Source organism: Cibotium barometz, chromosome 52 (assembly GCF_041138505.1).
Source record: "Cibotium barometz isolate CiBa-2024 chromosome 52, ASM4113850v1, whole genome shotgun sequence".
NCBI classification, from domain to species: domain Eukaryota; kingdom Viridiplantae; phylum Streptophyta; class Polypodiopsida; order Cyatheales; family Cibotiaceae; genus Cibotium; species Cibotium barometz.
Window position 1 is genome coordinate 14245436 of NC_141097.1, and position 26897 is coordinate 14272332.

Below are 26897 nucleotides of genomic sequence, written 5' to 3' on the forward strand. Positions count from 1 at the left end.
CTTTAAGGTTTATGAAGTTAGTTGATTTCTTCACTTTGGGAAGAGCTAGTTTGAGCAGAGATCGCTCATTGTCTCTGGAAGAGGGAGGAAACTTCAGAGCTATTGTCCAAACCACTTTAATGGTTTTGATGTTGTTGTCTTTGACAACTATTCATGCATTGCATTTTTGTGTGCTCTTTGAGGTTTTCTTCTATTAGACCTCTGTTTCCAGTTCTTCAGGGCAATTGTAGCCTTTGGGGCTTATGCCTCAGGCTCTTTGGTTGCTGGCTTTAAGGTTGAAACCTGATCTTTCTACTCTTTAGCTGCCTTGAATGTTTCCTCTAGCAACTACCCTCATCTTGGTCTAAAGTCTTATGATGGCATTAAGGAGGACTGTACGAATAAGTCCCCCTTATATGCTTAACAAGTTAAGGCTTGCCGAAGAAATTGGATGATGCTCCTACCACTGGGGTGATTGTCACCATGTTGAGACAACCCTTGAAAGCATGTTCAAATCCACATTTGTATGACATGTGCCTTTGTATAGAATGACATTAGGGTTTGGCACATGATTTAGGGATGGATCTAGGGTACTTGGTGGCAACAATGGCTCTATAAGAATGGCTTTTTTAGGACACTATGCAACACGGTGTGGGCCCTTATAATGGAAACATTGGAGAGGTGCCTTACATGACATGTTATTGAAGTCTCTTGCTCTTTGTTGCACCATATCTTTGAATAAGGAGCCATAGTCAATGGTTGGGGGCATAGTCAATGGTTAGGGGCTATTCTAGATATCCATATGAACCGTATTGCTCAAACATTCTAGGAATTTGCTGGAGAAGTTACGAAGTAATGGCTAGGGGCATAGTCAACGGTGGCTAGGGGCTGTTCTAGATATACATATGAATCATATTGCTCAAACGTTCTAGGAATCTACTGGAGAAGTCACCAAGTAATGTTATATCAGTGCAGTTCCAGGAGGTATGATGGCATTCTATGCATACCTCACAATATGAGGTTCTGATAAGTGGGCAATGGATTATATGCTGGTTGAGAAGCATTTGGTATGGGTAGTAGGAGGGCTACTCGTTGCTTTGGTGCACCAAGAGGATAGTGTGTCGGATTTCCCTTGTACCAACAATAATGGATTGTATCATGGTTCCCATAGTGCTAGCAATGAGCATAACATTATTGTTATCTAGGCCTTAGCAATGGTGGACACTCCATGCTTATATGGTTTCGATGGCAAATTGCATAGAAGACCATATCACTTCGTGAAAATAAATATGGTTTTGATGGCAAATGACACACTGAAACATATCACTTCATGGAAATAAATATGGGTGTCTCACTTGAGGAAGTAGTTGGGGCTAGCCTTGGGGGTTGCCTTTGGGTGTAAAAGGAACTGGCTGGGGATGGCCTTGAGGCTACCCATGGGGCCCATTGCTGGCCTAAATGGTGAGTAGTTTTCTTGCCAACTCGTTCATGCTCATATCCTTAAATAGGACTCTACATGGTGCTAGTTGGGCACCCTTAGCCATTGAGGCTTTGGATGACACATCCCCTATCTCTTGGTTTAGTTGGATGACTTCTATATTCTTATCTTGTAGCTTGTCTGTTAGGTTTATTTCCTCCCAACACTCATCAAAGATGTAGTGTCTAAACTTATAGAGATGGTCATGATGGCTCTTGGTCTTGAGAGATTGATTATAAATTGATCAATGAGTGATAAATTGATCAATGAGTGATAAATCATCGTCTTTCACATGGGCTTGGATGAAACTCCGAGTTGTTCTTCACTCATGGGTCATGAGAAAACTTGGTCCTTTTCTCCTTTCGCTTTGATGCTAATCCCAAAACTGTTATTTCATGATGATTATTCTTCTTCACCCATTCATCAAACTCTATTGCATTTATAAAAGATGAGAATGTAGTCCACATCCAAAAATTAGGTCTATGCAACATGAAAATGTTGAGACATCTTATGTTTTTTAAGGGGAATCTTAGTAGGGTGGATCTTATCACTTGGATAATCTAACCACCAAGGGCAAACCATAACCTCCTAATGAGTCATACCTCCACTTCGACGAAGAAGGCCACCCTTGGATCTTAAGTTACAATAGCTCCATTGATTTACGGGCAAAGAGGTGTCGTGCAAAGGCTTGTGCTGGAGCCACTTTGACATCTTAGAATGCATTGCTGGAACCCTCGTAAGAATAACTGGGTAGTAGTATGGAAGAATGACTTCTCAGGTCAGTACTGTAAGCAAGCTAACCTTTCAATTGTTTTTCAAAAACCTGAAATAAACATCGTCCATTATTGATGATTTAAAGCTTTTACTCGCTCAGGTATATGTCTAGCATATACAAGAATATCCACTGGTGGTAACACAACATTTGGCGGTAACAATAGAACAGTTGGCGGTAGTACCCACTGCAACTTGGGATAGGGGTAGTCATTTTCCAAGTGTGGAAACCTTGGCCATTAAATTTGTCTATAAACATGTGAGAGCTCATAGTTGTAGTTAAAATAAGAGATTTTCACTTCATACCCCGCAAAAATTAGGCTTTTTAGAAATTAGGGTTTTTGAGAAATTAGGGCTTTTTGGAAATGATGCTATAGGAAGCTATAGCAACACTTTAATGCTTGATTTATGCCCTCAATTTTGAAAAATGATGGGAGATTCAAGAAAAATGCTTTGATTAAGCAAGATTTTCAGAAAAATAAAAAGCCTCAGTTTGTTCTCTATTGTTGTAGCTTCAATTTGATGTTGAAATGGGAGACATAAATTACTCTTGTAGAGTTAGTGGGTACATTACTTTAACATTAGTTTAGGAACCATAGTATGGACATTTAAATTTATATGGTGTGAACCCTTAGTCAAAGAAGGCACCCATTCGATTACACCTTTTCATATCATAACTCCCACCTTCTCTTGTACTCTTGGGTAGGTACAATGTATTACGAAGAATTCATGGAATATAGGCTATGGTTATTTTCCATGTGTGTGTTAATCTCTCATGTTGGCAATTCTCCACCAACACTTGGTGATCTTGTTGGGCCTTGCATCTTTGGTGATGATGGTAGGGTGCCTTTCATGCAATCCTTGTGCTTCTTGGTAATGATGGTGGTTGACGTCGATGGTGGTTTTGTTAGATGTGGGTCTTAGCATGGTGTGTCGGTGATGACAATGCTGCAGTCCACACGATGCTGATTGTGCATGAGCAATTCTAGAGACACTTCAATGCTGCCGACGTAGGTAGTTGCAGTAATGGCAGCGATTGGTTTGTAGTCTTGTGGAAGTAGCCAAAGACAATGAGATGATGAAGGCTGGTGCAATCCATAACCAATTACTCTAGTAATGCGGCTAACTTTTACTTCATCGGTGCCTTGGTTATATTCATCATCACCTTTCGCAACCTATGGTATGAGCAAGGTGGTGATTGTCTTCACGCAAGTAGAGTAGCACGTGCGTGGGAGGGTGTGGCTACCACCAGTTTACAGTCATGGTAGCATGCACGCAAGAGGCACCATAGTCTCAGTGTCATGACGGATTCCAGATTTGATCAATTAGAATAAATTGTCAATATTAGCTTGCACATCAAAAGCAATTTCCACGAAATCTATGCGGCTGATCTGGAGCACGTTGTCAAGGATCGAATTGATCCAAAGCAGTCCTTTATTTTGCTATGGTTTCTGCTATGACCTCCACTACCCATAGCCGACCTGAGGCACGCCTGGCTCTTAACAAAGGTGGTGATTTATCTTCAAAGCAATAGGTACAACTATAGTACAACACACCTCCCTTGCTAACATCATCCGATGTCATGCTGCATCATCCAACGTGCATCCAAACCTCGATCTTGCGCTAGCATCAAATGCATCCCCATCCACAACCAACACCCTTGCAGGTTGGCAATGTTGCATATCTGCCTACTTCGATTGGTGACCATGAAACAACCCGGCTCCACCACTAATGGAGGAGTAGAGAGGAAAGATAGTCTTAATGAAGAGCTTAGCAGCTTGAGGGGAAGAAAGGGTCTTCTTGCAAGGTACAAAGTATGCTTGCTTGCTAAATCTATCAACTATGGTCCATATCATGTCATTATGAGAGGATGTAGTCGGGGCAAACCAGTATAAAGTCCATTGAAATCTCTTCCCATGGACCTTTGGGAATAAGCAGGGGCATTAAAAGACCAAAAGATTTACCATGATGGCGTTAAATTATTTGACAAACAATACATTTAGACACTAATTTTACAATATCATGTTTCATGTCAGGCCAAAAGAAATATTCTTTACATGCAGCTAATGTGGATTGAATTCCTCTATGTCCCATATATGCAGGAGCATGCATCTCAGTTATGGCTAGTTCTCTAAATGGTGTAGTGATGCAAAGTCTCTTTTGAAGAACAAAAATCCATTTGCATAAGAGTAATCGTTTAGTTGCAAAGGATTGTTAGCATGTATGGCATTCCGTGCAGGTGAAAAATCAAGATCATCAGCATATGAGTCAATCATGGCATCGAAAGATTGCACTTGAATAGCAGACACATTATTCAAATAAGCATGTTTAAGCTCATCAAATGAATTAGAATTACAAACAGAACTTTGGTTATCATCAAGAGGTCTACGACTTAGAGCATCTACAACTACATTAATGAGGCATGGTTGATATTGGATCATAGGGTGAAAATTTTGGATAAAAGAAGCCCATTTGATATGGCGATCTGGTATTAAAGATTGGGTCAACAAGTGCTTGATAGCATGTTGATCCGTCTTTATTAGTACCTCAGATCCCATGAAATAATGCTTCCATATGTTGAGGGCATGGACAATAGCCAAAAGTTCATTGTCATATAGGTACTATACTTGGCTTCATTGGGTTTGATCTTGTGGCTCTCATAAGCTATGGGATAGTCATCTTGCATGAGGACTGCACCTACGCCAGATCCACAAGCGTCTATGACAACTAAAAAGAAAGGACTGTCAAAGTCTGGGAGTTGTAGGACAAGTGCATGGGTCAATAAGTACTTCAAAGTTTTGAAGGACTTTCGTTGACTGTCACCCCATCGAAAAACTGTCTTCTTGTGAAGCAAGATAGTCAATGGGAGAGCAATGAGCAAGAAACGTGCTAGACCTAGAAAAGATATAACTTCATGGGCGTTTTTAGGAGTAGGCCAGTCTTGAATGGTCTGGACTTTCTTAGGGTCTACTCGAATACCATCGGCCGATACAATATGGCCTAGATATTCCATCTTAGTTTGAAAGAAAGAACATTTGTTAGGGTTAGCATATAATTGATTTTCTTGTAACAAATCAAAGACAATACTTAAGTGATCCTTGTGTTCTTATTTAGAGTGACTGTAAACGAGAATATCATCAAAGAAAACAATCACAAAGTTTTGATAATCTATAAAAAATTTGGTTTATATGTGGCAGGAGCATTAGTGAGACCAAAGGGCATGACAACGAACTCATAATGTCCTGATTGTGTATGAAAAGCAGTCTTGAAGTATCCCAGGATCCATACGGATTTGATGATACCTAGACTTTAAATCAATTTTACTATATACACTTGCACCTTTCAATTTATCTAATAGGTCATCAATTCTAGGGATTGGGTAGTGGTTCTTAATAGACACTTTATTTAGTGCTCTATAGTCTATGCACATCCTAAAGGTTTTGTTCTTTTTCTGTACAAGCAAGACATGCGCACCAAACGGGGAGCTACTGGGCGAATGAGACCTATGTCAAGCAATTCAACTACTTGATGTTGCACTTCTTGTTGGTGCAAAGGGCCATGTCTATATGGTGCTTTGTCATTCTCATGTAGTCAAAACGATTAACTTAATCAAAGGCCGATGTTTCTTAAAACATGTGCTTATGCAAGGAATCCACTGAGATGCTTCTTTTATATTCAATGATCGAAGCATTTGCTTTGGTCATGACAATTAGTCTCAAAATTCTCAAAGGTGCACATCGAATATCATCATTATTTCATGTTCACAAGAAATTGGAATTAGTTTTTCTTACTATAATCTTATGGCATTCCATAAAGTCGTGTATGTTCTACGTAACAACATCGAGAATGAATTGTAGACCCATTAGTATCTTGTGAATATGGATTGATTATAACGAAGGCTTGTGTGCTTACCGACTGTAAAATGATTATACATCAACGTCTTCAATTTGTGATTTCATTAACTCGGCTAGCTATGTTGTGGCTTAATAAACATTTTAACCTACTCTCAAATCTCTACGTCTCCCTTGAACACAAGAAACCACACGCAGAGTTGCCCTAGCTGCCCTTTGATTAATAAGTTTTTTCATATCTTGCTAAAAAAAAGAAAGAAAAAGAAGAAGAAGTCATAATCAAAAGGATATGCATAATAATTTAGAAATTGTTAATTCCAAGTATAATTTAGAAATTGTTAATTCCAAGTATAATTAATTGCAAGCCAATGTGGGCGCCTTTTGGATAGTGATTTGCCGTGTTACCACGGGTCCAAACCCAGAAGGGTGTCTCCCTCTAGGCAGAGTGTGTGTGTTTGGGGGGTGTTTCTGTATTGCTCCTGTGCACCCCCCTTACAGCATCTGTGATCGAGGTGTTGTTTGTCTCCTCTATTCTTTAGGGTTTCTAGCAGGCATCAAATAAGACGGATCACTTCAGAGATATAGAAAGAGAGAAGGGTTCTGGCAGGGTTTCTACGGTTTTCTCTGTTGATTCAAGGGCCTCATCTCTGCTGTTAGGATTTTCACTCTGCTTCTAGGTTTTCCTCTGTGGTTTCAGGGTTCTCTGTTTGCTTTCTTGTGCTTTCCTCTGTGTTGTAGGGTTTTCTCTGGAGCATACTGCAGAGATCCTCATCTGCGACAGAGTCTCTCTTCAAAGGTTTTTGCATCGGGTTAACGGCAAGGCTGGCTTGGTAGCGTCCAAGTGCAGGAGAATCCAGTGGTGTGAGAATATCTTCAGACATTTCCCCCTCCCCCCGCCACTCTCTTCAATGCCTGTTCCTCTGGTGCCCTATCCTCCTCAACCACAGATGGCATCGGCCCCCCCTTCTGGTAAGCATCCTTAGATCACATTAGCTTAAAATTTTAGCACTTGAAAAAAAAACTCAGAACAGCATTAAAGACCACACTTTGCGCCTCTCACACTGCTTGATTGGTTAAGAATGACACTCAGAACAGAGACCACACTACACCCCTCGTGTTGTCAATTTTTCACTCACACATTAAGCGTAAAATTACAGACCTCATCCAAAAGCAACGGGCGGCTGTGTGAGGTTGGTGGTGTTTCAATGTTTAATTATCTAAAGCTTCTGTTTGTGTTGAGCAGGGTCACAGGGACAACTTGTCTGCAGTGGTTGCAGAACTCTTCTTCTCTATCCTCAAGGAGCTGCAAATGTGCGATGTGCTCTCTGTAGCACAGTAACAGCAGTCCCTCCTCCAGGTCAGGACCCTTCTCTTCTTTTGGATTGATTCGATGGCTTGCATCTGAGACTTTAGATGGTCTCTAGTGCGTATGTGCCCTGTCTTTGGTTTAATTCTAAGCCAAGGTTGCAGGTTCTGCTCTGCTTGTAAATGTGGTCCTATGTAAATTAGTTCTTACTTCAGGAACAGATTTTTTCATATAGCTTTTATCCTCAGAATATCTAAGACGAATCGGGGGTGGTGCTCATGCTCCTCAAGAGAACTGCTATAGACCAAAATATCATCCAAGAATACCACAACAAATTTACCCAAACAATCTCAAAAGAGATCATTCATCATTTGTTGGAATGTGGTTGGAGAATTCGTAAGCCCAAAAAGTAACTTGAGAAATTGGTAATGTCCTTGGACATTTCCCAAGTGTAAAAGCTTGTCCCAAAAAAACAGAAATGAACTGCATGAAGGTGAAAGACCTTCGAGAACAGCTAGCCAACATTGATGAGCTTATTTCGGACAGTTCACTTGTCACGTCTATCCTGAATGCATCGCTTGACTCATATTAGGTCTTTGCTATACTACACTTGGTTGCTCATGAAAGGCAATGCAAATGCCTTTTCTTTTGATGATATTATGTCTTTGCTCCTACAAGAGGAGCAATCTTGGATGAATAGGTAGGGAATGAGGATTGGTGAGCAGGCTTTTGCTGGTCAAGGCAAAGGTAAAGGGAAGGCATCCAATGCCAATGGTTACAAGGTGGGACAACTGCCTCTTCAGGCAAGGATGTAGAATAAGGGTGACAATGAAAAGCCCAAGAACAAGGGTAAATGTAATTATTGTCCGAAGCCAAGGCACTACATAAATGAGTGTAGAAAAAGGCTTGCAAAAGAGAAGGAGAAGAAAGACTTTGGCATGTTTGTGGCCGATACATGAGCATCTAGTGCTGACAAAAAGGATTCAGCTAGCTATGCTCAAGATAAATGGGTATTCCAGGTACATTGGAGCTATGATTCTTCATGGCAGTTACAGATGTTGATATACGGTATTTTGATAGTGGTGCTAGCAAGCAAGCACATCACATCACAACATTCTCTCTTCTCTTTCTTGGAAGATGCTCCTGACGAGGGCACAATTACATGTGCAAACAACTCCAGTGATGTTGTTAAAGGAGTTGGAAAGATTGAGTTGTCATGTGCATGACATGTATATACTAATCCGTGTCAGGTCGGTAGGTGGTTCAAAGGGGCTACTGGCGCCATCGGCAGAGCTGATAAAATATTCATAATATTTTAGTACTGGCCGACAACAGTTGGCGAGCATATGATTGGTCCCATGTGCCTATAAAAGGCTTAGCTAAGTATGTGTTGAGTCATTCAGTTCCTTAGGGCATTGAGTCATAGACTAGGGATTAGATAGGTGTTTTTTCACCTTTTGAAGGGCAGCCTATGGCTAGCCAAAGTTGTACATCTTTTTGTATTATATGAATGTACTAAAAGTTTGAAACTTAGCTATCTCTCTCTCTTCTCTCCATTAGGTTGTTCCAAGATGGTATTTAGGGTTGAAAGAAGGCTCCCAAAGCTTTTGCATGTGACATTGGTATCAGAACTTCAGGTTGATTTTGTGATATTGTTGCTTTTCATGTCCCACCCACCCTTATTGTCACGTGCATCCCGCACTTGGATGCCACGTAGACATTTCTGTACAGAAGGTGCAGGACCTGGGATGGTGAACTGGTCCCATGTGAGCCCAGTCCGGGACGAGTCAGCCAGGGATCCATCTCAGTCGTCCGAGGTCAGGTGTGCATTGTCCTGCACATGAGTCCAAGGTCAGGTGTGCACTGTCCTGCACATGAAACAGTGCCAGTCCGCGCTGTGAGTCTCCCTCTAGAATGATGTCAGTGGTTCTGTGTATCTGGTATGGTACCGGATGCCAGATCACTGAGTAGATTATGTTTAGGACAAGGGGCCAGCCCATAGGGCTACCCCGGATCTGAGTGTGGGCATGGGAATGGTGTAGAACCACCCCCATGAGGGCCAGGAAGGCCCAGGCTGAACCCACCAGCCATGGAGGGGCTGTAGGACAGCCCTAGGGCACAGATCAGGCAATCTCCAGGAGATTACAGCCTTTATATGGCTGTAGGGCATGTATGGGGCAGCCCATACAGGCTGCCCAGCGTTGGGATTGTGGACAAAAGTGGTGTCCAGCCAATCAGAAGCAGGCGCATCACTTTCAGCCTGTTAGAAAAAAAAGGCAGTATTTTTTGAGATATAATTCAGCATTTGCTGAATTTCCACCAATCGTGGGACATAGCCTGTTTTTCAGCTGGCCGACTGCTCCTGAGGAGGAGTATAAATAGTGGAGGCCATAATCCCATCATTCATCTCAGTTTTCACCAAGTGCTCAAGCCAATCAAGGGCCAGTCAAGCCAAGGAGATTGCCAAGCAAAGGGGTGGACTTCTGAAGGTCAAGGGCAGGATTTTCCAGCCAAGAAAAGGTCAAGTTTTCTGTATTTGTTTTTAGATTTACATCATTCTAATAAAGCAAATACACCATCCGTGGTGGGGGCCCTACAGAGGGTAATTGGGACCCAATACTGTGTCCTCTCCATCTCCCCCTTCTCTCTCTATTTTCTGCACATCTCCTTTCAGTTTGTGCGTTAATTCCGTCGCGAAAAGAGTGCTGATTTCTGAGTTTTGAAGTACCGATCCTTCTCCGAAGCTTCCGCATATTACAGTGGTATCAGAGCCTACTTCAAGGACAAAGAGTCAGCAAAGAAAACCAGAAATTTTTTTCGCTCGTGTGGTTGGTTTTTAGACGCCGGTGGACTACCCCTTTCGGAGTGACTTCAGTCCCTCCAAGGACGGTTGGTTTTTAGCCTCCGGAAGCCTCTGGAAGTGGTCAGATTGCGTTCCGGAAAGGAATTGCATTTTCCCGCTATGGCGAGCTTTGGCGACGAGAGAGAACCAGAAACTTGGGACCAGAGTGCACCAGGCAGCCCAGCTAGGGCACCCGGCTTGAGTGTCACAGACATGTTCCAGCAGATGATGCGAGCAATCGCAGACCAGACAGCCAAGTTGGATGAGCAGAAGGCGCGGATTTTGGCTCTAGAGGAGCGTTCTCGCTCTCCAGCGTCGCGTTTTCCATCTCCTCCTCCCTCTCCTTCCGTATCCCAGATACCAGATCCTCGTCACAGGGACCCTCGCGGGGTCACAGCCGCAGCCAAGCTCCTTGCTTGAGATGCAGATGCGTGCATTGGAGATTCGACAACGAGAAGACGACGCCATGCGACGAGTGGAACACGAGCGTTACCTCATAGCTTTGGACGCCAGATTGACACCGGCGGCGTCCTCGAATCATTTTCCCGAGAAAATGAATTTCAGTAAGTATAATGGTAAACTCAATCCCACAACTCTTTATTCATGGTTACATCAATTTGAAGCTTGCTTTGCCGCAGTTAGGAAAACAGATACTGACAAAGTGATCTTAGCTAGTTGGTACTTGGAAGGTGAGGCCATTCCTTGGACTCAGTGGGCTCATGCCCACACTAGAGCAGGTATGGTAGCTTATGTGTGGGACGAATTCGTCCGCGACCTTAAGCAGCGGTTTTTACCGCCCCATTACCTTGAGCGACTCGAAGACGAGTTTAGGGGAGCGCGTCAGAACGCGCAACCAGTCCTTCAGTTTGCCAATAGAATTTTGACTTTATGTCTGCAATTAGGCTTATCTGACACGGACAAGAAAGGGCAGTTTTTGTATGGCTTGGACACGCAAATCCAATGGGAGGTGCGTATGTTTATGGGGGGTGCGTATGTTTAGGCCAGCCACCTTTGAGGACGCACTCTCGCTTGCGCAAAGTGCAGAAATGAAACACAATGGTGGCAAGCCCAAGACTTCCCAGTCGGCTTCTCCCAAGGCTAACGCCTCGAGGGGGCAAAAGCCAGAACCAGACGGGGTCTTCCCCAGGACAAAGCCCGGGAGCCTCTGGCTCCAAGAACTCGAACAATGCGTCTAAGCTTACTCCAGACCAGAAAGCGGAGGCAGGCAAGACAGGTGGCAAGTTGAGTGCTGAGGAGCTTTCTCAGTACAAGAAGGAGGGTAGATGTTTCTTTTGTCACACAAAAGGACATACTTCTCGGGATTGTCCGAAGAAGCCTCCAAAGGCCGCCGCCGCCTCCACAGCTTCCGTGGTGAGCACAGCTCCCACACAGACCCCAGCGGCTACTCCTAGTTCTTCAACCCCCGGTGCTTCAGTTGAAGCAATTATTAGCCGGGAGCTTGAAGATAAGCAGAAGGGCGCCCATGACCAGGAGTATGAGCGCAACGAATTGCTCAAGTCATTTGGCTACATAGGTGGCTAGAGAGTCGTTGTCTTGTTTGACAGCGGCAGCACGGAGGATGTGGTCACGGAACAGGCCGCTAGGCGTGCCCGTTTCAAGCTGACTCCGGTGGACAAACAGGTTGAGGGTTTTAGCACAGGTATGACAATGAGCGTCAAGTATGAAGCTCTAGGTGCTAAGTTAGTGATTCAGGGCATAGAGTTTATGCGTGACTTTATGGTTGCCCCTCTTGTAGGAGCAGACATAATTTTGGGTATCCAGTGGTTTCACAAGTTTCTTCCTGATGTCAAGTGGGACAAGCACACGTTCCAGATCAATCGGAATGTGTCAAACACCCCGGTGACCATTAAGTGTGAGCCCGGTATTCCGAACTTTCCGCTCATAAGCCACTTGCAGGCTAAGCGAGCAGTCAGGAAAGGCGCATAGTGTGCGATGATTTACATCCAGACAGCCCAGACGGTGGCCAGTGCTTCTGAGAAGTACTCGGTGCTTCATGAAAAGTTCCAGAAGATTTTTCTTCGGGACAGTCTCCCTCCCCAGCTCCCCCCGTCCAAACCGGAGGATCATAGGATTGACCTCCTCCCAGGCTCGGAACCCCCGAGCAAGTTTCCGTATCGCCTTTCTAAGGCAATGGAATCGGAGTTGGACCGCCAACTCCAAGAATTGTTGCAAGCTGGCTTCATCCGCCCCAGCGTGTCGCCATTTGCAGCACCGATCTTGTTTGTCAAGAAGAAAGATGGGTCTTCCCGGTTGTGTGTCGATTATCGTGCACTCAACAAGCTGACTATCAAGAGCAGATTCCCGATGCCTCGAATTGACTATATTCTCGAGAGGCTGAATGGAGCAAAGGTGTTCTCAAAACTGGATTTAAAGAGTGGGTACCACCAGGTACGGATTGTTGAGGGGGACATCCCCAAGATAGCCTTCCGTACAGAACGGGCCCACTATGAATTTGTGGTCATGCCATTTGGATTGACGAACGCCCCCGCTACATTTAACCGCATGATGATGCGTATTTTCCGGGAGTTGATTGGAGAGAGTGTGTTCATATTTCTGGACGACATACTCATATTTTCAGCTACAGTTGAGCAGATGTGGAGAAAGTCCTTAAGTTGCTAGAAAGCAACGAGCTCTATGTCAATGAAAAGAAGTCAGAATTTTATCTGTTCCAGGTACATTACTTGGGATATATAATTAGTGCCGAAGGCATTCGACTTGATCCGGCTAAAGTGGCCAAGATTGTTAACTGGGAAGTACCTCAGACAGCTTATGACATTAGATCATTTGTGGGTATATGCCAGGCATATTCCACCCACATTGACAAGTTTTCTGATCTCTCGGCAGACCTCACCGATCTGCTAAAGGGAGTGAAAACAAGAAGGCAAAAGATTCGAATGACTCCACAAGCGTTGGAGGCATTCCAGAACCTCAAGGTGGCTTTGTCAGAAGCGCCTTGTTTAGCCCTTGCCTCGTGGGACGAACCATTTCAAGTGATCACCGATGCGAGTAACATCGCAATTGGAGGTGTATTACAACAGAATGGTCATCCGGTAGCTTACATGTCTCGTAAGTTACTGCCCGCCGAAAAGAACTACTCAGTCTATGATCGTGAACTCCTAGCAGTTATACAGGCCTTGAAACATTGGAAACATTTCCTGTATGGCCGTGACTTCGAGGTTCGCACTGACCATCAGGCATTGCGCTGGATTCAGACGATGCCAAGTGCACAGTGGAGTGATCGACAACACCGCTGGAGTCAGATATTCCAGCAGTTCGGTGGTATGATTGAGTACCTTCCAGGAAAGGCCAATCCAGTGGCCGATGCTTTGAGCAGGAAGGGACAAGTATCTGCGATTCAGACCACTAGACTTGACCTTGTTGGTACAGGACTAGAAGACATGAAGCACACGTAGGCGGATTTCGAGGAATTCGGTACTCAGTGGGAACAGGCATTGGATGCCAAAGGACCATGCCATTTTCTGATACGCGATGGTTGGCTTTTCTACAAAGGTCGACTATGTGTCATGAAATCATTCCGAGCAGCTCTTCTCCATGATGCCCATGACGCCATTACAGGTGGTCATAGGGGCATGAATTCGACTTTGGAGAAATTAGAACGGCAATACTATTGGCCAAAGATGAGGCGTGATGTGTTTACATATGTACAACGCTGTGACATTTGTCAAAAGGTGAAAGCTCCTCGTGGAAAGAAGATAGGGTTGTTACAGCCTTTGCCAATTCCTGAGGGTCCTTTCCAGGACATTTCGATGGACTTTGTCACAAATTTGCCTCCCAGTCCGAGTAAGCGTAATATGTAGTGTTTAACTATTGTTGATAGGTTCAGCAAATTTGTTATGCTTATTCCTTGTAGGGCCAATGTGACCGCCGAGGATGTTGCCCAGCTATTCATTCGGCATTGGTACCCGATTGGCGGGATTCCTAGAACCATAGTGTCAGACCGAGATGCCAAGTTTACTAGTCATTTTTGGAGGGCATTGTTTGATAATTTTGGTACTAAGTTGAATTTTTCCAGTGCATTCCACCCACAGACAAATGGCTAGACAGAGATATACAACCAGTTGGCCTTTGATGTGCTGAAGTGTTATGTCCACGATCAGCAAGGTAAGTGGGAATCGTTTTTGCCTTTAGTTCAAGCTGTTTTGAATGACTCTTTTTCTTCAGCTACTGGCAGGACTCCATATGAGGCAGCGTTTGGAAGGCCTTTCCAGTCGTTGTTAACCAGGACTTCGTCTTCAGGACCGGAGGTGAACAGAGTGACGGAGTCTTACCAGGAGATCCTAGAGTCCGTTAAAGACAGATTGGCTAAAGCGCAAGAGGCCTACACTCGACAGGCCAATAAAGACCGAAGGGACATGAAGTTTTCGGAAGGGGATTGGGTGTATCTTCGGATTATGAAGCAAAGATTGAAGCAGGTGGGCAAGCGATGCCCAAAGTTGTCTTTCAGGAGCTTCGGACCATTTCCCATCCGGAAAAAGATTAATGAGGTGTCTATGCAGTTAAAGCTACCTCCGAGTTGGACTATGCACGATGTATTTCATGTCAGTTGGTTAAAGCCATATGCAGGTCCACCCCCTTCAGAGGTCAAAGACGAAGCGGAACCAGACATTGTTGATGAAGCAGAAGTAATGGTTCCAGAACAGATCCTTCTGCACCGTTTCAAGCATGGCTTAGGCCGAAGACTACGACAGTTCCTCACGAAGTTTCAAGACCGAGGAACTCATGAAGCGGTATGGCTCGACAAAGAATTTTTCGAAGACTATCCGGCATTATTGACGGATTATTTGGAGGCTATGCAGCTTTCGTCAAGTTAAGCAGAAGGGGATGTCACGTGCATCCCGCACTTGGATGCCACGTAGACATTTCTGTACAGAAGGTGCAGGACCTGGGATGGTGAACTGGTCCCATGTGAGCCCAGTCCGGGACGAGTCAGCCAGGGATCCATCTCAGTCGTCCGAGGTCAGGTGTGCATTGTCCTGCACATGAGTCCAAGGTCAGGTGTGCACTGTCCTGCACATGAAACAGTGCCAGTCCGCGCTGTGAGTCTCCCTCTAGAATGATGTCAGTGGTTCTGTGTATCTGGTATGGTACCGGATGCCAGATCACTGAGTAGATTATGTTTAGGACAAGGGGCCAGCCCATAGGGCTACCCCGGATCTGAGTGTGGGCATGGGAATGGTGTAGAACCACCCCCATGAGGGCCAGGAAGGCCCAGGCTGAACCCACCAGCCATGGAGGGGCTGTAGGACAGCCCTAGGGCACAGATCAGGCAATCTCCAGGAGATTACAGCCTTTATATGGCTGTAGGGCATGTATGGGGCAGCCCATACAGGCTGCCCAGCGTTGGGATTGTGGACAAAAGTTTTGTCCAGCCAATCAGAAGCAGGCGCATCACTTTCAGCCTGTTAGGAAAAAAAGGCAGTATTTTTTGAGATTTAATTCAGCATTTATTGCTGAATTTCCACCAGTCGTGGGACATAGCCTGTTTTTCAGCTGGCCGACTGCTCCTGAGGAGGAGTATAAATAGTGGAGGCCATAATCCCATCATTCATCTCAGTTTTCACCAAGTGCTCAAGCCAATCAAGGGCCAGTCAAGCCAAGGAGATTGCCAAGCAAAGGGGTGGACTTCTGAAGGTCAAGGGCAGGATTTTCCAGCCAAGAAAAGGTCAAGTTTTCTGTATTTGTTTTCAGATTTACATCATTCTAATAAAGCAAATACACCATCCGTGGTGGGGGCCCTACAGAGGGTAATTGGGACCCAATACTGTGTCCACTCCATCTCTCCCTTCTCTCTCTATTTTCTGTACATCTCCTTCCAGTTTGTGCGTTAATTCCGTCGCGAAAAGAGTGCTGATTTCTAAGTTTTGAAGTACCGATCCTTCTCCGAAGCTTCCGCATATTACACTTATTGCATCGCGCATGGATGAAATCATCACCCGTGTCTTGATTTTTGGCGGTGTTGTGACCAAGCAACATTGTATAAGTATCAGGTTCAACAATGCTAAACATTGATGGTGAAGTTCCTAGGAGGCGGGTTGGTGTTGTTCCACAAGACCCAAGGGGAATGGCAGTCCTGTGAGTCGGGTGCCACTTGGGGCATACTAGGAAAGGCTTTCAGGCAACGATTTCAAGGGAGGATGATCCTTTAGCTCTCTGTAGAGCTCCGCATATATGGCTTCCTTCTCTGCATTACGCTCCTTGTGGACACTTTTAAGAGTGTCCACCATCAACTTGAATTCGTCGATGTTTATCTACAAGTTTTATAATTGATTAGGGACCTCGGGCTTATTAGTAAATCCGTAAGTTACAACATATTTCAATTGTAAATAATGAAACATTGAAAGTTATGTAGGTCTAACAATATACCTGTCTAGCTTGACTCATATCGTGCATTGCACGCTCCATGTGTAAGTTATTGTGGCAATAGACGAATCACTCTAACTGTCTCGTGCCCAACTGATTGCGTAACTTCGTGTGTATAAGTGAGTAGGAACTCTAGTTCCTCTCACATGCACTTGAAGAGCAATCCTAATCCACAATAAAAATAAACAATGTTTAGGGTTCTAGACTTCTAGTATCTACACATAATTATAATCTTTAGCTCAAGTCTTAAGAGTTAGATCTCTTAACAAGTTAGTAACTTAGTGGTTAGTGGTTACAACTTACTTGTGCTAGAATCCTCAAAGCCACTCTTTGTAGGTGAGGCTATTGGTAAGCAAATGACTCCCACCAAAAGAGAGGCTTCACGATAGATTCCCTCCTCCAGTATACCGCATTAGCAAATGCGGGGCTCCTTTGATCGTTATAGTTGATGAGCTCCTGTAAGAACTGAAATTGTCCATTCTCATTATCGGGTAATGCTTTCGGTAAGAAAGCATCCCTAGATGAAAGCAACTCTTGATCTGTGAAAAGTGAGAGTGCTTTCTAGACAAGATGCAACAAAGCAGCAAGGCCATGGATAGGCCTCTTCATTCACTTCCATCTCTTCTCCATGAGTGCCAAGATAGATCGCGTCGAGAAGTACCTTAAGGAAGGGGATCACTGAATTTTAAAATAAAGAAAGAATATATTATATGAGAAAAAAGAAAGAATAGATTCAACATTCTATTGTAGTTTATTGAATTATTCTTATTTACCTTGTTAGCATATACTCTAGATCAAGGTCATCTAGGACTGTGGTGCGATGAATCTTGGCAATGGCCTCTCTCATAAAGTGAGTGAAGAGTTCCCTCCATGTTTGTCATGCGTAAAACCCTATACAAGGAAGTAACCGGAATGACTAGGGCGTGAACCTGGCGCCAGAATAACTCTCTCAAGCATAGCTGTTGAATGGCTCTTGCCTCATCGACATACAAAGGCACTCCGGCGAAAGCACCGTTACTTGGAGCTTAGGCATCACATCATGAAGGCACTCTAGAAGAAGCCACATGTAGGCAAGGTGCGTCGAGGAAGGCTTCTTTATCTCCAAGTCGCTGTGATGACGAAAGATAGCGTGGGCATTGACTTTGTGATTGAAAAAAGTAACAATATGATTGACTTGTGTCACCACAGTCTTCACCCACTCTAACTCGCCTATGTCCTCCATATGCAAGTCAAGGCAATGAGAGGCACAAGGAGTCCACTATGGACTCGAACTTTGCCTCAAGCAAGCGGCCCATCTTGTGGCAATTTTAAGGACACGATTGCACTCAATGACCATGCGTGCAATCTCCACATTTGCCTCTTGTTGCTCTGATACCAATGTAACTCGCGGTGGTGCCCGGGAGACTAGGGCCTTTGACACACTTGTTGATACCATCAATGCATATTAAAATATTAAAACATTAAAACACGGCCATAGCCTTAACACATATCCATCATCACTTTGCATGAAACATAAAAGCCGGACAAAACATCCGCAAAATGCTGAAAATGGAGCTTGCACATGTGACACCGCATAGAGGCCAGGGCCTTACTCTCCCCACGGGAGATGCCGGATTATCCATATACAAATGCCATAACACAGCCCAACATGAGGCAACCAAGCCAGAACATAGGCTGTAGAAATGTCGAGCCAATAATATATTCCATATACCTCTGTGTGGGTACTGATTAATCCCCAAAAACCACGGGTCTTCATGTAATAGAGAATATTAATTTTTTATGCCCCATGTGGGTGGTGGCTGGATTTTCTTTCCATCGCCTGCTCTTTCTCTCTCCATCGGTTGGTTCTCTCCTTCATTCTTGGTACTCGCCGGCTGCCCCTACCTGTACCTGCAGCACTCGCCTACTGTACTTGCTGCCCCGTACCTGTACCTGCAGCACCTGCCTACTGCACATGCTGCCCGTACCTGTAGCTGCACCTGCTTGAACCTGTACCAGATGTACTAGCTGTACCAGCAGCACCTATTGTACATGCTGATCGTACGGTACTTGTTGCCTGAATATTTACGGTACTTGCTGCCTGTACAAATTCAATCCTCAGCCCTGCTGCTCCTGGCTCGTGAACACCTGGTGATGTTGATCTACATGTTTATGGTGTTGCAAATGGAGTTATCTACAGCCTATTAGTGTACAAACTGTTGCCATTGAAACAAAAGAACGAGACTCCAAAATAGAGGAAGGACTCTTCCGTTGTTTTATTTGCAACAAGCTACTCCAGGTGCTATGTTTAAATTTATGTAAAATTTAACTTTTAAAATTAAGTTTCAAGTTCGACAAGTTTTGTGTAGTGCAGGAACAGAGAATTTCTTTTTCATTTCCATTCCTTGGAAATTTTCTTGTTGGTTTGTTTTCCCCTATGTGTGTGTGCTAACCGTGCCCTCAGGTTCAAAGGGCGAGTGAAGGTTAGCAAAAAACCTAGGGGAAAAACCGGGTGCAAAGCTTATCTGGGCGAACCGGGAAATGTTCCCTCCGCAGTGTACCATTTTGCTTGCGTTAGTATGGGCGTGCCTGTTTGTGCACGGTCGTGGAAGACCAGTGAAAGGCAGGCGTGCTACCAGTGAAGGTGGGAACGAGCCTGTGATTTGAGGCTACTCCGACCAACACATTTTCATTGACTTGAACCAGTTTGTTTGGTTGTTTTCACTCCCTGGTGGAGAAATCTGGCCTATCAGGCCTGTGACACTTGTACATATAAATACTCCAAGAAATACAAAATGTATTGAGGGGTCGGGGGAGGGGGGTGCTGGGGGGGCTTTCCAGTCCCAGTGCTGGTGTCATGTGTATTTTTCAGTATTTCCAGTATTTATGTTATTGATGTTGTTTCCATTGTTTAATATCCGTTAAATTAAGTGTTCTAAATATGTGTATATTGTCTTCCGATCTGTAGGCCTCCAATAGAGACGGTCACATATGACATAAGCAATGATGTCAGGAGAAGAACCTTTGGGCCTATAAAGGCTTTGTACCTTCACTGAAATAACACACAACTATCCCATCATTGATTCGTGCACGTCTTTCTCTCTAGAGTGTGTGTTCTAACACTCTCTCTCTTGAAGCTTACATTGTCTATGCTTTAGCTGCAGCCATGTTTGTTTATCAACCTCAAGCTCCATCATATCCAACAAGTACATCTTTCTTGTCTTGTACGTTCTTGTCCCCACATATGGACCGTTTCCGTTTCCTGTTCCCGTTTCAGGTGTGCTTAGTGTTTTGGCAACTATTGTTGGACTCAGGTGTGCTAGTCCCAAGACACGCACAATGTATTTATTTAAGAGGGGGATAGAGGCGTTGGTCTCATCAACATCAACGCCTCCATTTCAGTTGTGGATAGAATCACATTTCAAGTACAGGTGTGTCAAGGCTTGCCACAGGCTGATGCTTGGAAGTGAGAAGTGACTCCATTTTTTGTTCCTTCTTTGGAGTCCTTGGCACAATCACTTCAAAACTAGCATCAACTTGATGATTAGATTTTCCATGCTTGCTTTTAAAAAAAAGGGAGCAGCAACACAGTACGAGCAGCACCCTCATAATGGGGTTTTTTTTTTATATAAAAGAATTAGAATTTGAGGCAGAGGAAGAGGAATTTTTAACGAGGGTCAAGATGAAACATGATTAGGTGCAAAAGCTGTTAAATATATTTTTGAGGGCTTGAACTTAGGTCTGAAAAATTAGTAAAACCTGCGATGGAACATGGCTTTACATAGCTTGATTTTTGAATGCTCTTTGAAAAACTTCATTCATTTATATGGTTTGATTAGAAAATTCTCTAATCTCTTTTCCATAAAAATTTATGGGTGAATCAAAAGAATTATACAATCCTATTGGACTGAATTCCTGTTATGGCTGTTGTGCATGATCTTCAGGGACAGAGATGGCCCAGTTGATTTGTGGTGGCTGCCGTACTTTGCTCATGTATGTACGCGGTGCTACTAGTGTGCATTGCTCATGCTGCCACACAGTCAATCTTGCAATGGAAGGTTGGGATTCATCATCCTTCTTCCCCTTCCTTCACTCACTGACAAACCCTTAGGGTAGGGGTTAAGTTAATCTGTGTACACTTACTGACAAAGTCTTAGGATCTGAAAACCGTAGACATCCTTGAAAGAATCAGTTGGTGCTCCTCTTACATCATCTATACAAGTATGGCAAATTTCATGGTGTTATGGAACAAGCTCCAACTTCAACCACTAACAATGAGCTTCTTTACTCATTTCTTTTTACAGCCAATCAGGCAGCTCATGTTACTTGTGGAGGGTGTGGAACCATGCTGATGTATCCATATGGAGCCCAGTCAGTAAAATGTGCGGTTTGCCAGTTTGTTACTGCAACTGGGGTATGCTCTCCTTCTCATTTATCCCATGTTTTTGTATCTTAGAAAAGGTATCATAAAAACCTAGAGCCTTGCATTAACATTGGCTTAGTGGCCTGAGAATGGTCTGATCTTGTTGCCTTGTGTGTGTGCACGTGACCGTGCACGTGTTCATGCTACTGGTCTACTCTTTATGGAAAGAAGAACACATATTTGCAAGTTGCTTTCCCACACCGGATTCATGATGAGACAAGATGGCAAGAGGTTATGCCTCATTGGTGACAGTTTCCAGGCCCAAACCAAGGCATTCCTTTCAATTCCAGCACTGGATGTATGGTACACCTGCCAATATACCTGTTAACATGCATTTATAATTTCTATAAGGAGGCAGCTGTGTGCCTTATCACATAGGCTGCAACTAGAGACAGGCAAAGAAGTAAATACAACGGAGGATTCCATGGGAGCTCCAGGTAAGCATCACATGAAGCACATGTGAAGTGGAGATGGAGGAACATGATTTACTCCATGCTCTGCATACCTTTGAGATTGAAGTTCCTATCATTGTTATTCAAAGAGGGGTCCAGTTCTTTGTGGAGTCAAGTAGATAGATAAGAGAGATGTGGGTCTCTAAATTATGGATGGCTTTTGTGGGACACTTCATCTCCATTCTTCATGGGACATGAATGAGGGTGGTGGCCCCTTGCGTGCAAATTGTCCTTGTTTACTGCCATGAAGGTACAATTTACTCTCCCAAGGTCTTCTAAACCTTATATAAATGCATCTAAAGTGTTCAACCACCAGGGCCCATCTAGCTAGGTGCCTATGCATGACTTCTTTATCTCATGAATAAAATAAGTGTAATATTGTCCGAATTTTATGCTTCTTGGAAGTGGTGGCTGAGATCTGTTTGAAAAGCTGCCAGAGATTAGTTTATTCTCTTATACACAAAAAAGTCAAATAAACACAGCAAGAAAGCCTGCTATGCAAACACACTGCACGCCACACTAGGGATGGAAGAACTGGGTTGATCCACATCTTTTATTCCGAAGGAACAAAAGCCATTTCTCAGGCTACATGAACTGCCTAATCAAAGCAACTTTGTGCACTAGAGCCAAGTCACACGTACAAACAAAGATTAGATAACTCTGAGCCAATGATCTCTTTTGATGTCTTCCTGCTGGAGAGCCATATGTCAATGATAGGAGTGCCATGGAGATCAAAAAGGAACACCAAAAACTTCTTCTTGTGTCCAGGCCATGGGCTGCTCCTACACCTTTATGGCCAGTTCCTACACCTATACATCGTGTTGGGGTTAGGGGTTCTACTGTTGTGCACCTGTACGGCCTGTCAGGGTTAGGGTTTCTGCTGTTCTACACCTGGATGGCCTATTAGAGTTAATGTTTCTGCTGTACGACCTCTTTTTCCTTCTGTTCTCAACTGTACCACCTCCATGTTTGCCGTTTTCAGCACCTGTGCAGGCTTTACACATCCACATACAACCCTGACCTCTCCTATTACTAGTGACGAACCTGTACGACTAGTTCTGCTACTGATTTCGCATTCTACTCTTCTACATGAGGTCATACAAAGCATTGTATGGGACCAGCTCTACATCAATAACGTTCCTTTAGTTCGGAGATTTGTACCTCCTGAAAGCATACAGCTAAAATGGGTGTTGTGGTATTGTTTCCTGTTGTGTTTCTTTGCTTTTATTCATCAATTTGTAGGTCTTTAGACACAGAGTGCTGTACATACTCTCTGTGAGAGTACTTGTTGGACACACTCTTGATACACTTGCTGGAGAATGTATTTGTGTTGGGAATCGAGTAGTCATGGCCAGAGACCTAGTGGAAAGCTTGTCTTATCCCAAGAGGACAAGTTGGATAACGATAATTACTCCTTATGTTGGGCTCTTGGGACATGGTCTCAGGTTATGAAACAAGGCGAATAAATATGCAACCTACTGAGGACCAAAAGTGGAGCGATAGAAGGGATGCCCAAGCATTGTTTATTATTGCTATGTTTGTCAAGAGGTCAACGCCATCTCATTTGAGATCTTTCAAGGCAACACAGGATGCTTGGAAGTTGGGACACTTTGTGAGACTGGAATGAAGCTCAGGTTTCGTTCTTGAGAAGCCAATTGTCAAATTTGAAGTTGCAAGAAGGTGATGCCAATTGTCAAATTTGAAGTTGCAAGAAAAGGCTTGCTAATGAGAAGAAGAAAGATTTAGGTAATGTCTTACTGGTGCATATGCTTTGAGAACCAAGCTTGATGACAAGGGTGTGAATAAGGGAGAACGAGGTTTGCAACTAAGGCTGGGCATCGACACCACTCTAGAGACCAAAGAACTAGGTTTGTTCCTCCCCTTGGGTATTTTTCATTCCTTGGGAACAAAAGCTATTTCTCAAAAGACATGAACCATCTAGCTAGACCCATTCTTGATGCTAGAGCCAAGTCACGCATACACAATCAAAGACAAGATAACGATGAGCCAGTAATCTCTTTTGATGTCTTCTCAAGAGAGCGATAAGCCTACTGCCCTCTCAGTTATCTTTGTGCCATAGATATCAGAGCTAACTCATACCGTGCCTGCATCATCAAAATAGCAGCTCTCACATGGAAAAGTTCTATTGAAACATCAGTCAAAAAGAGAACGCTTGTCAAACCTAGGTGGACTGGTCTCAAATCTGACCAACTCTGGTCAAACTTGCACAAAACTGGTCAAGATTGGTCAATACTGGTCAAGAACTTCATAGGGAGTTTTTGTGACCATCCAATAGCCCTTGTCATCAACCCACACTGAGGTGTGAGGCTCCAACAACAGATTGCCAACTCTCAAAGCTGAAAATAACGAAATATAGGCTCCTTGAATAATTATTCTTGAGTTTGTTTTGTTTTACTTGTCACCTCCTGGGGGGTTTTTGCTCGTTCTTTTATTTTGCTGGTCTCTTGCACTTTCTCCCTGACTATTTTTCATGAAGTCGCACTGGGAGCCAGTGCTTGCTATAGAAAAACAAGCCTTTCTGCTAGAGGGCCACTTGCTAGCGGACAAAAATTAGCAGCTCCATACGGATCAGTTTGTTTGAAATTGGCTTTACTTGTTCGTAGGGTTCTTCGAGGTACCGCTCATGGTCCCAACGGCTTCTACTCTCGTGTGGTCAATAGAAGTGGCCCGGTGACAGCGTTTCATCATCCAGGGTTTGAGTCAGCACACTGGTTGACAAGTTGTCGCTATACTCGTCAGTATCAAGCAAGAGTGGACCAAAACAATCAGCTTACAGAGATCTTTCATTAGACTGATATCTTTATGCGACTTGCCGGTCCCATTGGTGCAGATTAGTGATCCTATCTACTTTTGTAGTAGCTAACTGTAATTTTTAATTACTGGTAGTGTCTTCCAACTACCAAAGCGGTATTTTAACTAAAGGCTTGAACTTCTCTTCGAGCTTAATGAACTTCAAAGTGTCTTTTTTTAAAAATGATGGTCATGCTTCATGGGTACTCAGGGCAGGAGGGGGCTACGAAATGAAGGTATACATAGGGAACCTTGAAGCAAAGGTGATTCGAAAGTGACCAAGGCTATAGCTCAGAGCAAGTCATTTGTGTAGGTGGGGTGAATAGTGAGCATGCGCGTGCCTCCATACCCAGGGGTTTGAGGAGATGCTGCCTTTTAGCAAGGATTCTTGAACATTTGTAGGATCGATTTGAATTTCAAACTTGGGTTATTTGCTCAGATTAGAAGGCTGTTGTTATGCTAGTAACCTGGTCTATGGGCAATGGAGTTGTTCTCAGAATTACTAGATGTTTATTGATGATGGTTTCAGATGAATAATATGAGGATGCCTCTTCCAGCACAGAGAGCTTCTTTGAATGCCTCGTCTTCACAACCACCACCTGCTCAACAGGTTCAGTAAATCTTTCATGTTTTTAGTAGGGACTGAAGGGTTTTCAAATCATCATGGTGGCAGCAGCAGTAATAGCTGGTTTCAAGTTAAATATAGAGGTTTGGACTCGAATTCACATATGAAACATTCTCCTTGTTGGTTCTGACCTGACCATGTAGCCTTCATCTCATACGCATACTGTGGTGGTGGAAAATCCAATGACACTGGATGAGAGTGGCAAGCTGGTACTACTGCCTTGTGCGCATGAGCTTTTTGTTTTGTCTTGACTCTCTCAGGCAACAGAGAAGATGCCAAATTGGAGCATTTGTGACCGAGTAAATTGATGTCATGCATTTAATGTGCAGGTAAGCAATGTTGCAGTTGGGGTCACGACCGAGAGAAAGTGATCCTGCAATAATTGCTGGATTCAAACGAGGCAAGAATTTCTGGAGTTTGGGGTTTGGTAAGATCTGCATCTGCCAAGAATTTTGGGCCTGTAACGATGAACTACAAGTTTGCAAATTATGGTGGTAGTGGTCACAAGTTGTGAAAACATTCAAAGCTACCTTCTGTGTTTGTTTCTTCCACCCTAGTGTTTAAGAAAAACATATTATTTACTCTCAAAACTTATATTAAGTTATATAATTAACTCCAAAAGGGTGCCATCACTGACTACGTCACCTATCACTCGCATATTTGAAAATTATAAAAGTAAATATTTATTCTGATTGCCAAGCAACATTGGTCAAGGTGAGAAGTAAAGGTGATCTTGGAAGGACTGAACATGTGTGTGTATATGCTGTTGCATTTAACTGTGCTGATGGTGTGGGAAGGTATGGCTGAAGAGGGGTTCTATAGCTCATTTAGTTAGCCCAACATGTTAGACTCATTTGAAGCCTCTGGACTTCTTTCACTTGTTACTAAAAATTGATATACTGAACCTAAGCAACACAAACCCTACGATATGCAAGCACAGAGATCTTAAACAATTTGGTAGAAATGTAGTTGTTTGAGGTTGTCTTGCTGGTGATGCATGCATATAACTGTCTTTTGAGTGTTAGTGCCTTTTCGAGAAGGCATTCCCACAAGGAGCTGGTGCATGTGTTGAAGCTTATAGTTATTTCATGATTTAAAATTTGGAAGTATGGAGAGATGAGGTCTAGAGACAATGTCAAGCATTGATGAAGGAGCATCATTTGATTGGTTGTTTTTTAAGGTTATTGATTGAGTCTTTGTTTAAAGTCTTCTTTGTAGCATATTTTCTTACAGATGCCTTAAAAGAGTGAATATTCCCCAAAACACGGCCCAGGTCTTGCCTACACCTTCTACCAACATAGGTGAAGAGCTATTAGGCATGGAAGGGAGAGTTAAGATATTGCAATCCGTTCACTAGTTGAAAATAGTCCCCTCCATCATTCTAGTCCTCACTCATACTTTGGAGTACGGTCAAGTGCTTTTGTAGAGGGGGCAACAAAAAGAAGTAATAGATATTCCGTAAAGATGCCTTATTGCATACTTAAAGGGAAAGGCTTGAAAAACATGTTTTGGGTTGAAGTAATACTTAAGGCACCTCATGCCCTTAAAAGGTGTCGATGAATAAATGATTTGAAATAAATAATACTATACTTTTTTTTGGATGTGTGGTTTTAGTTGCATACCCTAAACAAATGAGGACTAAGCTTGATGGCAGAGTAAAATTTTAACAGGTTAAAGTATGGGGTATAGGCTTTTTAGCCTCGATACTCGAAAGAACATGATAAGTCTTGATGGCAAAGAGTAAAATGCATTTTAATAGTAAAGGGTATAGGCTTTTTAGCCTCGATACTCGAAAGAACATGATAAGTTAGGATCTGATCTTCCAAGAAGAGGACATAATGTGGCCTACACGTGCTATCATAGGAAATGTTCTTGAAAGAATTTGGCAAGTTAGGATCCGATCTTCCAAGAAGAGGCCATTATGTAGCGTACACATATTGTCATAGTGAATGGTCTCGAAGATCCCGAAACTTTTAACT

General features: G+C 43.5%; 1 protein-coding gene across 1 annotated transcript; it reads left to right on the forward strand.

Moving 5' to 3' along the window:
• The first annotated feature begins 6457 nt into the window (after positions 1-6457).
• On the forward strand, positions 6458-25608 carry LOC147608839 (protein LOL2-like). The gene is made up of 7 exons (XM_086788796.1): positions 6458-7047; positions 7322-7435; positions 20552-20665; positions 20912-21021; positions 24823-24903; positions 25062-25127; positions 25248-25608. The coding sequence occupies exons 1-7, from the start codon at positions 6987-6989 to the stop codon at positions 25287-25289; spliced, it is 588 nt and encodes a 195-aa protein (XP_086644922.1). The 5' UTR covers positions 6458-6986; the 3' UTR covers positions 25290-25608.
• The last annotated feature ends 1289 nt before the right edge of the window (positions 25609-26897 follow it).